Source organism: Quercus suber, unplaced genomic scaffold (assembly GCF_002906115.3).
Source record: "Quercus suber isolate HL8 unplaced genomic scaffold, Cork oak 2.0 scaffold_6, whole genome shotgun sequence".
Classification (NCBI taxonomy): Eukaryota; Viridiplantae; Streptophyta; class Magnoliopsida; order Fagales; family Fagaceae; genus Quercus; species Quercus suber.
The window spans coordinates 1,835,586-1,850,398 of NW_027069472.1; the positions used below are offsets into that span (position 1 = coordinate 1,835,586).

Consider the following 14,813-nt stretch of genomic DNA (forward strand, 5'->3'; position numbering starts at 1 on the left):
CGTCGCCTCCACACGCCGCCCTCTCCACGATCATCGACTTCACACGCCGCCCTCACCCTTTCACTCTCTAACATTCAGACCTCAGGCCGCCCCACTTCCTACCTCTCACACTTTCCACTCCTTCCCTCTGCCGTCGCCTCCATACGCCGCCCTCTCCACAATCATCGACTTTTCATCTCCCACGGTGAGCCTGTCTTCTCCACAATTTCACTCTTCCTCTGCTGTCGCCCTCACACTTTCACTTTCACTTTCACGCCGCCCCCCACACGCCGCCTCTCTGTTTTGTGTTTGTCTTTTGTTTGTGTTTCTCTGTGTTTGGTATTTTAGGTTTTGAAAATAGAAATCTTGATACCGTGACCCATTCTCTGTTTTGTGTTACTTTGTTTTTTGTGTTAGTGGGTTTTGTGTTTTAGGTTTTGAAAATAGAAATCTCGATACCCTCTGACCCTCTCTCTGTTTTGTGTTTCTCTGTGTTATGTGTTTTGTTTTTTAGGTTTTGAAAATAGAAATATCGATACCCTCTGACCCTCTCTCTGTGTTATGTTTCTCTCTATTTATTTTTTCAAGTTTTAATGTTTTATATGCAAATAAAGTTAGGGTTTTGAAAAAATCGATAATGCTTGGCGGCATGTGCTAGTTGGTTTCTTTATTAAAGTTAGCTGATTGCCTTTGAGGTCTGATATATATAAAGTTAGCTGCTTTTTTATTTATTTATTGTTGTGATATTTTTGTTTATTGTTGTTGACATGTTGTGAATCTGTGACTGTTATGTTAAGTTATTTTCTTATTGATGTTACAGATTTGAAAATCAATAACCCCATGTGCTTAACTGTGATGATGTTGTATTTGTTAATAGTTGACTGATGTTGGGGTATTTGTTAATAGATTACTTTCTTGTGAAGAGTCCTCTTCATTCCCTTTTTTTTTTTATTTTTTTTTATGTTGCTGACTTTTATTGTGTTATACTACTGTTATTGTTACCGTATTTTTTTATATTGTAGACTAGACTCATTTTGGCATTAAATTTTATTTTTTATTTCTTACTTTTTATAGTTGTTGACTTATTGTGTTTTGTTTTATTTTGTAAATGAATGAGACAAGAGAAATCCCAGAGGGTCAACACAATGAAGTGGATCAAGGGGCAACCAATGTGCATGAAGACAAAGGCAAACCCCCACTCCCACCAATTGCAGGTAATACTGGTAAAAAAAAGATCTATTATTTGGGGTCATTTTACTGTTACTGAAGGGGGGGGGGGGGGAAACCTAGGTCAGCTTGTAACTATTGTGGCACAACCTATGCTTGTGACACTAAGTTAAATGGCACTACAGCCATGAGAAATCACATACAATCACAGTGTTTGAAATATCCTTATAGGGAGGACAAAAAAAACCAATCAACCCTAGCATTCAAACCTAAAGAAGAAGGAGAAAGTAGTAGTAAACTTGTGTCTTGGGTGTTTAATTTTGAGGAATGTAAGAAGGCATTAGCAGAGATGATTATTCTAGATGAGTTGTCTTTTAGGTTTGTGGAGGGTTTTGGTTTTAGGAAGTTTATGTCTGTTGCCCAACCTAGGTTCAATCCAATCCCTTGCCGCACAACAATTGCCAAAACATGCTTTAGGGTGTTTTTAGATGAGAAACAAAAATTGAAAGAAGCCCTAAGAGAGCAGCGGGTCTGCCTTACCACAGATACATGGACATCTGTTCAAAATTTGAACTACATGTGTCTCACTGCCCATTTTATTGATAGTGATTGGAAAATACACAAGAGGATTCTTAGTTTTTGTTTAGTGGAAAATCACAAGGGTGAAACACTTGGGAAGGCAGTTGAGATGTGTTTACTTGATTGGGGGATAGACAAGATTCTAACTATTACAGTTGATAATGCTGCCTCTAATAGTGGGTTGATTTCTTTTATTCAAAAAAAGACTAAGCATAGGAAGGCAACAGTTTTAGGGCATAAATACTTGCATGTGAGGTGTAGTGCTCATATCTTGAACTTGATTGTTCGTGAAGGGTTAGTTGAAATGGATGAGACAATAGTGAAGGTTAGGAAATCTGTGAAATATGTGAGATCATCTCCACAAAGACAAAACACATTTAAGTTATGTGCGGAGAAGGAGAAAGTTGAGTTTAAAAATCAGTTGTGCTTAGATGTGCCAACTAGGTGGAACTACACCTATATTATGTTGGAGAAGGCCGAAAAGTATCAAAAGGCTTTTGAGAGATTAGAGGAAGATGATCCAAATTTTCTTATGACAATTAGAGAGGAGTCCAAGGAAGAAGGAAATGATAGACATGAGGTTGCTTGGGGAATGGATGATGTGGATTGGGAGAAGATTAGGATCTTTTCTAAATTTCTTAAAAAATTTATGATGCAACCTTGAGGTTTTCGGGTGCTAGTTATGTCACTAGCAATTCTTTCTTTTTGGAGCTCATGTCAATTCATGACACAATTGAGTTAGAGCATGAAAAAGATAGTTATTTGTTGAGAACAATGGCTGATTACCTGAAGAACAAATTTGAAAAGTATTGGGGGAACTTTGATAATATGAATCACTTGTTGTATGTAGGGTTGGTTCTTGATCCTCGATACAAGTTGAGGTATCTTGAGTACTGTTTTGGTACTTTGAATGAGAGGCAAAAGGCTGTTGATATGGTAGGAAAAGTAAAGGCTGTTTTGGAGGATTTATATAAATTTTATACTCAAAATCAAGTGGGGAGTAGTAGTGCTAGTGCTGCTGCACAAGCCAAGGCCAAAATCCAAGTGGATTAATGGAGGGAGATGATTATAATGTGGTTGATGCGAAGGCAATTAGGATGATGGGATTTAGGACGCACTTGAAGGGTATTGATTCTTCAAATATCAAATCAGAGGTTGATAAATACTTGTTAGAGAGTTGTGAAGATTTTGATGATAATTTTGATATTTTGGCTTGGTGGAAGGTTAATTCCCCACGATACCGTGTGCTTTCAAGAGTTGCACGACATGTTCTTGCAATTCCGGTATCCACTGTGGCTTCAGAATCTGCCTTTAGTACGGCTGGTCGTGTCCTTGATCCCTTCCGGAGTTCATTGTCTCCCTTATGGTGGAAGCCCTCATATGTGGTCAAAATTGGCTCCGTCCTTCATCTGCTCCAATCTGCCTTCGTTTTACCATGGATGATGTTGAGGAGTTTAAAAAGCTTGATGGAGGTATGATTATTATTTGTTATATTAAAAATGACTTTCTATTTCTTTATTTATTAACAAAAATTCTGCATGTCTATTATTATTAAAAAAAAAAAAAAAAAAAACTGAATGTCTTGGATTCTTGGCATATTTATTGCTTATTGTACAAGTGATTTTTATGTTTTTTATTTTTTCATTTTGTTTGAGAACTCGTGAGTGATGCTGCATTAACATCAGAACTAGGCATGTCCACACAACACCTATTGAAGTTGACGGTTGAAGATTTCTCTTTGCTCTTTGGACGGTGGTATTGATAATTATATGTACACTTTTGATATGTATAGTTGTACACTTTTTGCTATTAGACAGTGGCCTACATAAGTACATATAGATATAGGCTTTTATTTTGAGCTTGACAATGGCCTATACATAATACATAGACAATATATAGACAATATATGATATTAGGCAGTAGGCAATGACATATGGCCAATTTATTTTGAGTATTTGGCCAAATATTAAATATGACTGTATATGATGACATTGACATATAGCCAATTTATTTTAAGTCTTTGGCTATAATGCTATGTAGGTATTGACATATGGACAATGTGGACATTGACATATTACTAATGAAGTAACTAAATATGTACTAGTTATTTTATTTTGACTTGTACAATTTATTTTTTAATCTTGTTTGTATTTGATGGGTGTTTGTAACAAGTTACAGCTTAGTTTGAGGCTTTGAGCACTAGAGCAATTTTTTGCTCTAGATTATTTCTGGATTTATGAATTTGTGTTGACAGGTTGTGTTTGTGCAAATGTATTTTGGACAGGTTATGAATTTATGATAGGTTGTGATTTATGAATTTGCTATATATGTGTTGTATTTTTGGATTTATGAATTTGTAACAGGGTTTTTTTTTTTTTTTTTTTTTTTTTTTTTTTTTTTTTTTTTTTTTGTGGAAGAATTTGCTATTATGTGTATTTCTGGATTTATGTTGAGTAAAAGCAGGTTGTGATTATGTGTATTTCTGGATTTATGTTTAAGTAAAAGCAGGTTGTAATTTTTTTTTTTTTTGTAAAATGTTTTATGAATGTGTAAAAGGCCCAAAAATTGCCAAAATAATAAAGGCCAGAATCTGGGCTATAAGGGCCAAAACAGAAAGCTAAAAAAGGCCCAAAGATGGCCATTGCCAAAATAGAAAAGGCCCGAATCTGGGCCACAACTGGTTCCTAACAAAGGCCCAAAACAAGTTTTTAGAAAAGACTTAATTAGAGCATAAAAGACCATAGAAAAAGAGACTTGAATACTGCATTTTTTTTTTTTTTTAAAAAGCCCAAACAGAAAAGTTTTAGAAAAAAAAATCGAAGGCCCAACTAATCCAAACTCCAGGCCCAAAAACCGAAACCAACCGAAACCGAAACAAACCGAAACCGACGATTTTTCAACTATTTCGGTTGGTTTCGGTTGAGATTTTCAAAAACTGAAACTTTCGGTTTCGGTTGGCCGGATTAGAAAAACCGACCGAACCGATTACAGCCCTATCCACAATAGACAACCATTCACTTCGATTTATTCCCATCCAAGCAAACCCATCTCTCTTATAAGCTCAAAGCCTATGTTTAGCTCATGAACATGAAGTTGGATTAAAATATATATGATATTATATGCATGTTTATAAGTGTAAAATGTTTTAAATATACTTACGTAGATCACCTAAGATTGGATTGTGTAAATTTGTAAATAATTTTATAAATAATTAAATTATTATTATTATTATTAATTAATTAATAATATAAATTGTACAGTTTTTAGTAAAATTATATATAGTTTTTTTTTTTTTTTGATAGGAAAATATTACTTCATATTAATAATAGTAGTCAGGTACAAACCACAACAATAAGAGTCAAATACAAACTACAACATTAGAGGCAACAACATGTTCTAAAAACCTGGAGGCTTCCTCAACCTATGCCTCAAAATCATGAACAAACTTAGCATGTTGAGCTAACAAATGGGCGGGCTTATTACCATCCCTTTTAATGTGAGAAAAAAGAAAAGAACGAAAAGAGTGAAGCTGAAGAAAGATGCCCTCTAAAACATTAGCAACAGCAGGGGGAGCTAACGAGCAACCATTCATAGCATTGCAGACTTGTAGAGAGTCCCCTTCAAAAATAACATCTTGAATTACAAGGTCCCTTGCAAAAATAACAGCAGCTTCCATAGCTTTTGCCTCAGCGTCAAGGGGTCCCAAAGAAGCATAGATCTTCTGGCTCAAGGCACCAACTACCTGCCCTTTATCATCCCGAATAAGCACACCCACACTGGCAATAGACTGGTCTCGGAAAACAGCACCGTCAACATTAGCTTTATACACACCTGTTGTAGGTGGAGTCCATCTAGTAGGGAGTGAGTTTACTGATGAGATGGGGTAGTCTTGGAGAGATTGGTATTCAGTTACAAACCTGGTTGCTTCGAGGATTAGAGAGGCCACAGTTTTAGGCATCTCACCATGTCGAATACCATTTCTATTATTCCAAATATTCCAAGAAACTGCCATGAAATGAGTAAGATCCATAGCTGATGGTCTCGAGCCATTACTTAAGTTCCAAAACATATCTTCAAAAGTACACTCCCTGCCTATCATCAAACCACAAGCCTCCCATATTGATGTAGCAAAATCACAATGAAGAAGAACATGGCTTGTTGTCTCACAACTCTTATCACATAGCTCACAAACTTCATTATTAATCACTTGTTTGCGGTATAGGTTGGATTTTGTAGGGAGTATATTTTGACAAGCCCTCCAAACAAAGTTTTTGATTTTATTTGGTACAACAGCACCCCCAAACAGACTTCCATAGTTGCCACTGTCCACTAGCTTCCGAGGTTTCTTCTTGTTCTGCATTGTGCATATGCATGGCTAACCAATGGGCACTCTTGACAATGAACTTTCCATTTGGTGTAGTTGCCCAAACCAATCTATCTGGAGGCATACTAATACTCAGAGGGATGCTTAGGATAGTTTCAACTTCAAAATTAATAAACAGTTCCCTTACCAAATCAACTCTCCAACATCCATGTTCTGCATCAATAAGAAAATCAGCTTTTACATTTTCTGGCAGCAATGTTCTGGGTGAGATTACTTGATAAGTGGACTGAGTTGGGAGCCATTTATCTTTCCAAACACAAATACTCTTTCCATTACCAACTTGCCAACGCATTCCTTGCCTGATCTTTATCAAATTATAAACAAAAAATCACTCTGACTCATTAACTTAAATAATATAATTTCAACTATAGTTTATTTATTAATTATTAGTATAGATTTATGAATGGGTAAAAAAAATTTAGTCAAAGAATTTACTATATGTGAGAAGAGAATAAATTAGTAATCAAGTAGATAATGAAGAAGCTTAAACTTGTTTGAAAATAAAATACAATGAGCTTGGATTTGTAATTTAGTTTGATAATAAATTCGAGCTTATCTCATATTTAAAATAAAAATAAATGAACAGTTTTAAACTTTTATTACTTGACTTGTTTACAGCTTTGTTTCCTAATCAAATGAGTATAAAAAATTTGGACTCATAATGGGCTAAGCTATGCCCTGTGCCACCCTTCTAGAGAAAATAGGTGCTCATTTGTAGGTGATCGTGGGTTTCATAATCTAGGACAGCCTTGTGGCGAACTGGGAGATCACTAGGCCCTCCCTGAGGCTGCTTGTATCGTGGGCCTCTTGTTGTCATCAATTTACTAGGCCATATTGGACTTCTTTATTTGTGTTACAATTAGTGGGTTTAATGACCCAATTTTGTCAATCCCCGGATTTAGATTAGAGCTTTTGTGGCTGTGAAAAAAAGGTCATGAAACCAATATTATTGATAAAGAAAAAACTAAGTGTAATCAGATCACCCACCACAAAATCTTTTATATATCCATTTGTTTTGATGGAAAACTTTATATGAAAATAATTTTTCACATTTTCTTTTATTTGGTAGTATTTAAAAAAAAAAAAGTCAAAGGAAAATTATCTATTGATGATGTCGAAAATCATCAGTAAGTCACACAGCCCTCACGTACTCGAGACAAGACTTACGCAACACAGAAAAAGAAGAAGACCCTACAGAGAGTATCGTGTGGTACCGGTCAAATACTCTCCGAATGTTAAGTTAGAGAATTTTTCACAACTTTAGAGTACCAGAGTTTGGGTAAATTATGCGTACCTTAGTTTGTAAGAGTTTAGGGGTTTTTATAGTAGCGTAGATCTGACATTCATTTCTTGGCGGAGAGGGTATTTCCTTGCAGGGAAGATCCTCATTAATACGCATATCTTGCGGGATCCTTTTCTTGTAGGAATCCTCTTGATTAGGGTTAACTGTGGAGCACAAGACGTTTCCTTATATACCCATTCGTGGAGGCCAAGCAAGGCCACGTTAGACCTGTCATAGGCTTCTTTCTCCCCGTCAGCTTCCTTCCATCGACCTCTTATCCCGCCTAGGCGTTCCTGTTGTCTTACACAGATGTCGTCGGGTGTGGAGTCGTCGGGCGTGGAGTCGTCGGCCTATGATATCGTCATTTTCGTCTTTATGAATGCACAAGTGGAGTTGACGGGTTCATTAGGACCGTCGGCTTCCTCATATGTGAACGAGTTTATCCTCTTCCAGAATTACCCTTGTCATCTATTAACTTCCATTATTTATATTGATATGAGATAGTAATTTTCCACTAAAACATTTTTGGAAAACAATTCTATCTCACTCTAAGCTAAATAAGAAAGGTAAAATGATAGTTTTTGAACTTATTTTAAGGTTACTACCAAATATAGGAAAATGAAATAGTTTTTTAGAAAATGCATTTTAAAAAATGATTTATTTTACAAAAAATGTTAATGTTCTTGAAACAACAGAATTGTTGAATTTCTTTCTAGGATAAACTTGGATGGTCTATATATTAACCAATGGAAATGATATGGTAGTAAGAAATTAAGAAACCCTTTGACGTCTAAAAGTGGCAATGTGATTGGGAGTCAAGACTATAAAACGAATGCAGGCCTTGCTCTTAATTAGGCTGAACTCATATGATACATTAATGGCATGTTTGGATGTTTAAAAAAGGAGGGGGAGTAGAGTAGAGGGAGGGAGAGTAATGCAATTACCTTATTTGGAAGTTTTTTAAAGAATGAGGGGGAGGAGTTTGGAGGAGTTTGGAGGGATTTGGACTCCCTCTAGCCCCCCCCAATTTTAATTCCCCCAAATTGGAGAGATTTGGAGGGAGAGTAGAGTACATAAACTATTGACCAAGTAAATTATCTAATTTACCCTTATTATATTAACAAAATTACACAAAGGAAAGGGCTAATTACTCCCTTTCCCCTTACTAATTTTAAAAACATCTAAATAAGGTGAAGGTAAATCATTCTCCTCTACTCTCCTCCCCACTACTCCCCTTCCCTCTACTCCCCTCTACTCTCCTCCCTCTCTAAACTTCCAAACAAGCCATAAGAGATTAAGAGAGAGAGAGAGAGAGAGAGAATGTTTCATGAAGCAACACTCATATAAATATACATTTTAGTTCTTTCAGCACCTTAATTACTATATTAATCTTCAGGGTTAGGTTTCGCAAAAAAAAAAAAAAAAATTTTCGGGGTTTGACTAGTCAAAATTACTGTTCAAACCCTATTTCTCTATCTCTTCGAGGAAGGACGGTGTACTCAGTACTGTCCCTAGTTGTAGTCAAAGTCAAAGGAAGGCCCTTTTTAGGACCCATCATGAGAGTGTGACAAAGATTATAGGGTTTAGCAGTAACACTGTATTTTAGTGTTAGTTAATGATCAATTTGCCAAGCACACGCAGGGAATTCACATGTGCCCCTATAGGTATTCGTATGCTTAAGTGTACAAAATGCCTTGCACTGTCATAGACTACAAGTTATAAATATGTGCAAATAAATCTGGTAGGTTTAGAAGTATATGCCTATATGTTGCTGGAAGACACTCTAATTCATGATTTGAATTAATAATGTTGTAAATAATAATAATAATAATCATATGATATGAAGAAAACCTTAGAAAAATGTACAAACCATAAATTGGAATTGGGAATCACGTGATGCCATTAAGACAAAACACCCCGACCAAGTGATTAAATTAACTTAAAACTTTAATTTTCAGTGAGAGAGAAAGAGAGAGACAATAAGCATTTGTAGGATTCAGTCAAATTATCAAAATTAAAATTGTAGTAGTACTAGTAATAGGCTAATTGCAGTGCTTTGCTGCTAATTAACACATAGGAGATCTATGAGGGATGCCCTTTCTTCTACTCATGCTTGTAGCCATGTCTTCATTATTAGAAACCCTATTGGCTGATCTTGCACACACATATAGCCCACTTCTTTTCTTTCGGACAATCTGAGTGCATGCCACACTCATGTTCTCAGACCCTGATGAGCCTGAGGACGAGCTCATTGGCTCATCACAGTCCACAATTGTAGAATGAGGTGTCTCATTAGTCATCTCGTCGTCTCCCATGTCTTGTGGCATTAAGAAGTCAGGACTTAGTTGTAAAGTGTTGCAAGCCTTTAGGAATGGAGAAAGGTCCTTATAGTGCTTCAGCACAAAATCAACCTACATAATTCACACTCAATATTGTCACGAACTAAACTATAAATCTTAGAAATTTGATGCTTTTTAGTACAAAATTGCACGTCATGTGCATGATTCAATCGCAATTTACTTTTCTATGGACCAATTGAATTGCATTCTAAAGGATTTTCATTGCTACATAAAATGAGCATCTGTGTTGATATATTGGAATTGTGATGACTTATAACATTTGGATTTGTCTCAGTAATCATGAAAATTAGTTTAAAGTTTAGCTTGAAAAGAAAATTACATGGTAAACATAATCATCACAATTTACCTTGCACCCTAGAGAGCAATGAAAAAATGGTTCTTGGAGGCTTCTGTCACAGGAAGTGCAATAGTTTCCAGCACCCTTGAATTGCCTGTTTTGAGGTCTCTTCTTGATAAACACCACTTTGGCACCATTGATTGTATAACCCTATTGGAGTTTCATTTAATTCAGCAAAATTATATAAAATAATTAAATTATGCTTGAAACATAACAGTAGGTAGAGAAAATTAACCTTATTTTGTGTACTAATTACCTGAACATTAGAGCAGTCTATGAGCTTCTGAAGATCTTCAAGCCGAACAACATCATGATATACATATCGACGAATCTGAAGAAGCCTGTGGAATCGATGTGAAGGCAAACAGTGGGGGCAAATACTTGTACAACAATCCAAACAGTAAATGTTTTTCTCATTCTTCTTTGCTGTTTCGTGATGGGAGCACCCAGCAAAGAATTTTTGGGTGTAGAGGGCTTCCAACCATGCAGGCTTCTGAATTCCCTAGACACATGAATTGTAACAAAAACCCAATAAATAAATATATGAACCAAAAAAAAAAAGTCAATTAAAACTTTGCTACACAGGGAGAGAGAGAGAGAGAGAGAGAAACACACCATGATCACATAAACACTTCAAAGATAGAGCTCCCTTTGAGCTGTTATCAAGGTAGTGGTGTAAACAGAAGAGAGAGAGAGAGAGACTAGGGCATGGAGATAAGAGTATTTATGGAGTTTCACAAGAAAGGAAAGGGTATATATTTATTCCTTGAAGAGCTAAACACCATTTTGTCAATAAGGTGGGCCTTGTCATATGAAAGAGAGAGAAAGCAATAAAGAAAGGAAGTAAGATATGAGGGGAACGTGGGCGCTGTTTCCATGTCTCCCATTGTCTAAAACCTTTTTTATTTTATTTTTCTCTCATCTTCTTGGCTAAAGAGCTCTGATGCTAGACTAACTAAAACTCTTCTTGAAGGAGCTGCCATTGCAATTTTTTTTTAACCATTTTTTCTTTGATTCTAATCTCTTGATTGGTGAAATTGGTTGCTGGAGCTTCCCACTTGCACTTGGACTTTGAAATAAAGAAAAAAACAATAATAATATGCTGATTTTTTTATATAATTTTTAATTGTAATAATATTAGTTACAATAATAGAAACCCTAGTTCGACTCACGATTTTTTTATTTTATTTTCATTTAACTTTAAGAGACTAGTACTATCACATACATGACATAATTACAGTCCACTTGATTGTCGTTTACATTTTTGAGTTAAAGACTCGCTTGAGTTTGATCCAAAAGTGTGGAGATAGACTCAAGCAACTTTATCACTTCCTTGTTATTAAGTCGGCCAAGTCGGTTAATAAAACACTACGTACGAAAAGCAAAAAAGGGTCTTTACTTAAAAGAATTAATCTTTTCTATGAAATTAGTTTTTTTGCCAGATATTTTCTTTCTGCTCCTCTCTTAATTAATTCTTCTCTACTTCTTCAGTATATTCTTCCTACTATATTAATTGTGTCTCAGATCTGAAAGAGAAGAAACTAGAGCAATTGATGGAGAATAGAGACTAACATTATTAAGGAGGGACAAGATATGTAAGATTGTAACACATATACTGAGTTTAACCAACCAAAACTGTGAAATTCTAATCATGTTAGCATGGAAATAAGTAGGTAAATGTAAATACCCAAATGATTCCATGGAACCATTTCGAATCCAAGATATATAGATAATTAAAGAATTTACCTAATATAGTCTGGCAATCCATGAAGTGACAACAAGTTATTAAATACCTCAATGATTTTCTACCTAGAAGAGTTGCCAAAATTTACTGCCTACTGATATGACCTTGATTCAAACTGTGTAACCGTTGGATCCCATAGATTTGTTTTATGAATTCACAGCTAACGTCGTAACGAGTCTGACCGTTTCTTGCTCAGCTCTGTGTGTGTGTAAGGGGACCAAAGAAAGTAGCAGGATCCGTGTCAACTTCCTGGATATGGACCTCTTCTTCTAGTGTTATTTAGATTCCTATCTTAAAATTCAGCTATGTGGTTATTTAACTAAAAAAATATTCTTCTATTCCATAAAAAAAATTTCACATATTAGAATCTTAAAAAGAGATCTTAAGGAACAACACTTAAGTATTGTACTTAGGTCTTTCTTTTTCTTAAATATTAGTAGGCTGTACATTTATGAGTCTTGCACATAAAGTTTATTTTTATGGAAAATTATTGTATACTTTGAGAGAACTATAAATGTGTATTCTTTTCTCTCACATAAATTGTGGGTCCCATCATAAATTTAATTAGTGAGACTCACAATTATATGAAAGAGGAGAATACGCATTTGTGGTATTTTGAGAGTATTGTATAATTACCTTATTTTTATGTGAGAATAAATTGCAATAAATTAAACATATGAAATAATGTTTTCTTCTAAACTTCCCATTTGATTGCTCTAAAATAGTGGAAGTGAAAAAATTTGAAAATTTTCCATTAATTTTTTCTTGTTTAGGGCACTCCACCTCATGTGTCCAATGTGTCAGTGCTAATATATATGCCCTATAATGTTCTACTTTTTGAGTTTTTTTCTTTTTTTCTTTTTTTCGAATGCAATTTTTATCTTCAATCCAGCTCATAGGTTGAGTGTCCCTAGAAACTATTTTTTAACTTCATGTCCTCTGCGGGGCTCGATCAATTGGCCCATATAGTTCATTGACATGCTACGTAGATGGGTTAGTTGTCCTAACATCCAAACCTAAATTGATCAAAATACTCAAAATTTTGATGTTCTTTTGTTATGTATCCTCCATTTTCTGGACAACCAAACACATTCAACAAGATATGCAAATTAACCAAACCCATTATGTGCTATTCAAATGCCTTGTATCAGGTCAGAAATAATCAGAGTCACTAGTGCCAGCATCGCCTAACAATAACAAGATATATAGGAAAAGTTATGAACAAGACATGTACGAGAAGAAAGAAACCCGGTTTTTGGGGAATCAAACATGGCAACATATACAACCAAGACCAACCACTCCACTAATGGAGAAACTGTGCCTTAATAATGTGGTTTTGTCACAAACATTTGACAAACAAAAACAACTCACTAAGCACTATAGTAATTAAGGAAAATAAAAATGACCTAATAAATTAAGGGCTTTAGTGCTAAGTTTGAGGATGGCCTCGCTTCATGAGCCTCTATGCTCCAACCAAGAGTTAACTTTGGGGTTTGCATTGTCAAGAAATTGTTTACTTATCTTGTATCATTCCCATTCTACCCTCTTATTCTCTACCATTCAATTATGCACCTACAGTTCTGGCGGTCACAAAATCATGGCGTGCCTCATCACAGTGCAAAGCACAGCTTTTGGTAAAATTGTTCAGCCAAAAATCAGGGGAGAGAGTTTATCACTACTCTAATGACTAATCCATCTTCTCTAGAAATATCAGCTCCACGTGAGTCTAGAAATATATATATATATATATATAATTCAATAGTTTGTAGAGGGGTGAGAGTTAAACCTTGCATGTTTCTGTTAAAAATACTAAAATATCACAGTTAAGCTACAACTTACAAGACTCTTGACATATGGGTCTAGATATATGAACTTTGAGGATGACGAGTTTGGATTTGAATCTAAAAAGAATCAGGGGAAAGAGTTTATCACTACTCTAATATATATATATATATATATTTCGATATTTAACAGAGGAAGAGTTAAACATTGCATATTTCTGTTGGAAACACTAAAATATCATAGTTGAGCTATAACTTACAAGACTCTTGAAATATGAGTTTAGATATATGAACTTAAAAGAATGATGAGTTTGGATTGGAGTCTGAAATTTCAAAATGATTAGTGCATGCCAGGTTTTAGAACCATTAATTAATATGTCTAAGCTAGTGATATCCATGCATGGATATAAGCGCGAGGTGGGTGTTAGTATTTTGAATTTACTCTTTAAAATTTAGTTAAGCTGAAGCTCTATTCTCGATTAAATAAGTAGAGCAGGAATGTTTCTCTTTCCTACTCTTCTCCCATGTGGTACCATCTCCTTAAGATTATATTATGTGCAAGCTTAAGCAAAAGATTTGAACTTTGTACTCAAATATTAATCCCTATGTCTATTTTAATACTAAAATTATTGTATTTTGATATGAGAACTTGAAATCAAAGAATTTGGATTAATTCTATATATGCATTATTTGAATGAAGTCTTAATGGAAGGTAAAGAAAAGCTCTATCCTAAGAAAATGATCTGGGCAATAATGGACTAGAAATAATACTTTCCATCTAAATATTTAAAAATCTTACACTCATAAAATTCTGATAATCTTAATATAGTTCACCATTTTATGAAAATTCAATATTCTTCTTCCTAAAAAATTATATTTTAAACCTCCAATTTAGGGATGCATGGATCCAAATTAAACGAAATATTTTCAGAAATTTCCAATTAATTAAACTCTACACTTTAAAAATATTTCAATGCAAACAAATATCTATACCCATTTATGGTGATTCCATTAATGGAAGATATATACTTAAACAAAATGACGTTGTGTTGTTATTTCAATGATCTATTATATTATATTATATATATATATATATATATTTTTTGCTGAATATGATCTATTATATATTGACATTATTTAACGGCATCACACGTATTACTAGGTTTATAGTTTGAATTGAAACATTTTTGGAAGCATAAC

The 14,813-nt window shown here is 34.7% G+C and overlaps 1 protein-coding gene across 2 annotated transcripts; it reads right to left on the reverse strand.

Moving 5' to 3' along the window:
* Positions 1–9,243: 9,243 nt before the first annotated feature.
* On the reverse strand, positions 9,244–10,897 carry LOC111997449 (protein RGF1 INDUCIBLE TRANSCRIPTION FACTOR 1). 2 transcript variants are annotated; one of them, XM_024029534.2, is made up of 4 exons: positions 10,704–10,897; positions 10,345–10,581; positions 10,098–10,238; positions 9,244–9,802 (listed from the first exon to the last, which is right to left on the reverse strand). In XM_024029534.2, the coding sequence occupies exons 1-4, from the start codon at positions 10,704–10,706 to the stop codon at positions 9,458–9,460; spliced, it is 726 nt and encodes a 241-aa protein (XP_023885302.1). In that variant the 5' UTR covers positions 10,707–10,897; the 3' UTR covers positions 9,244–9,457. The 2 variants fall into 2 exon arrangements, with proteins under 2 accessions (XP_023885302.1, XP_023885301.1); XM_024029533.2 differs by having other exon boundaries at positions 10,345–10,590; positions 10,704–10,888.
* Positions 10,898–14,813: the final 3,916 nt, after the last annotated feature.

What these genes read in the sequence shown, in the direction of transcription:
- LOC111997449 (XM_024029533.2), bottom strand. An exon ending in TAGACTGCTCTAATGTTCAG is followed by an intron (nt 10,239 to 10,344) that starts GTAATTAGTACA and finishes AAACTCCAATAG; the next exon opens with GGTTATACAATCAATGGTGC. An exon ending in ATTGCTCTCTAGGGTGCAAG is followed by an intron (nt 9,803 to 10,097) that starts GTAAATTGTGAT and finishes TGAATTATGTAG; the next exon opens with GTTGATTTTGTGCTGAAGCA.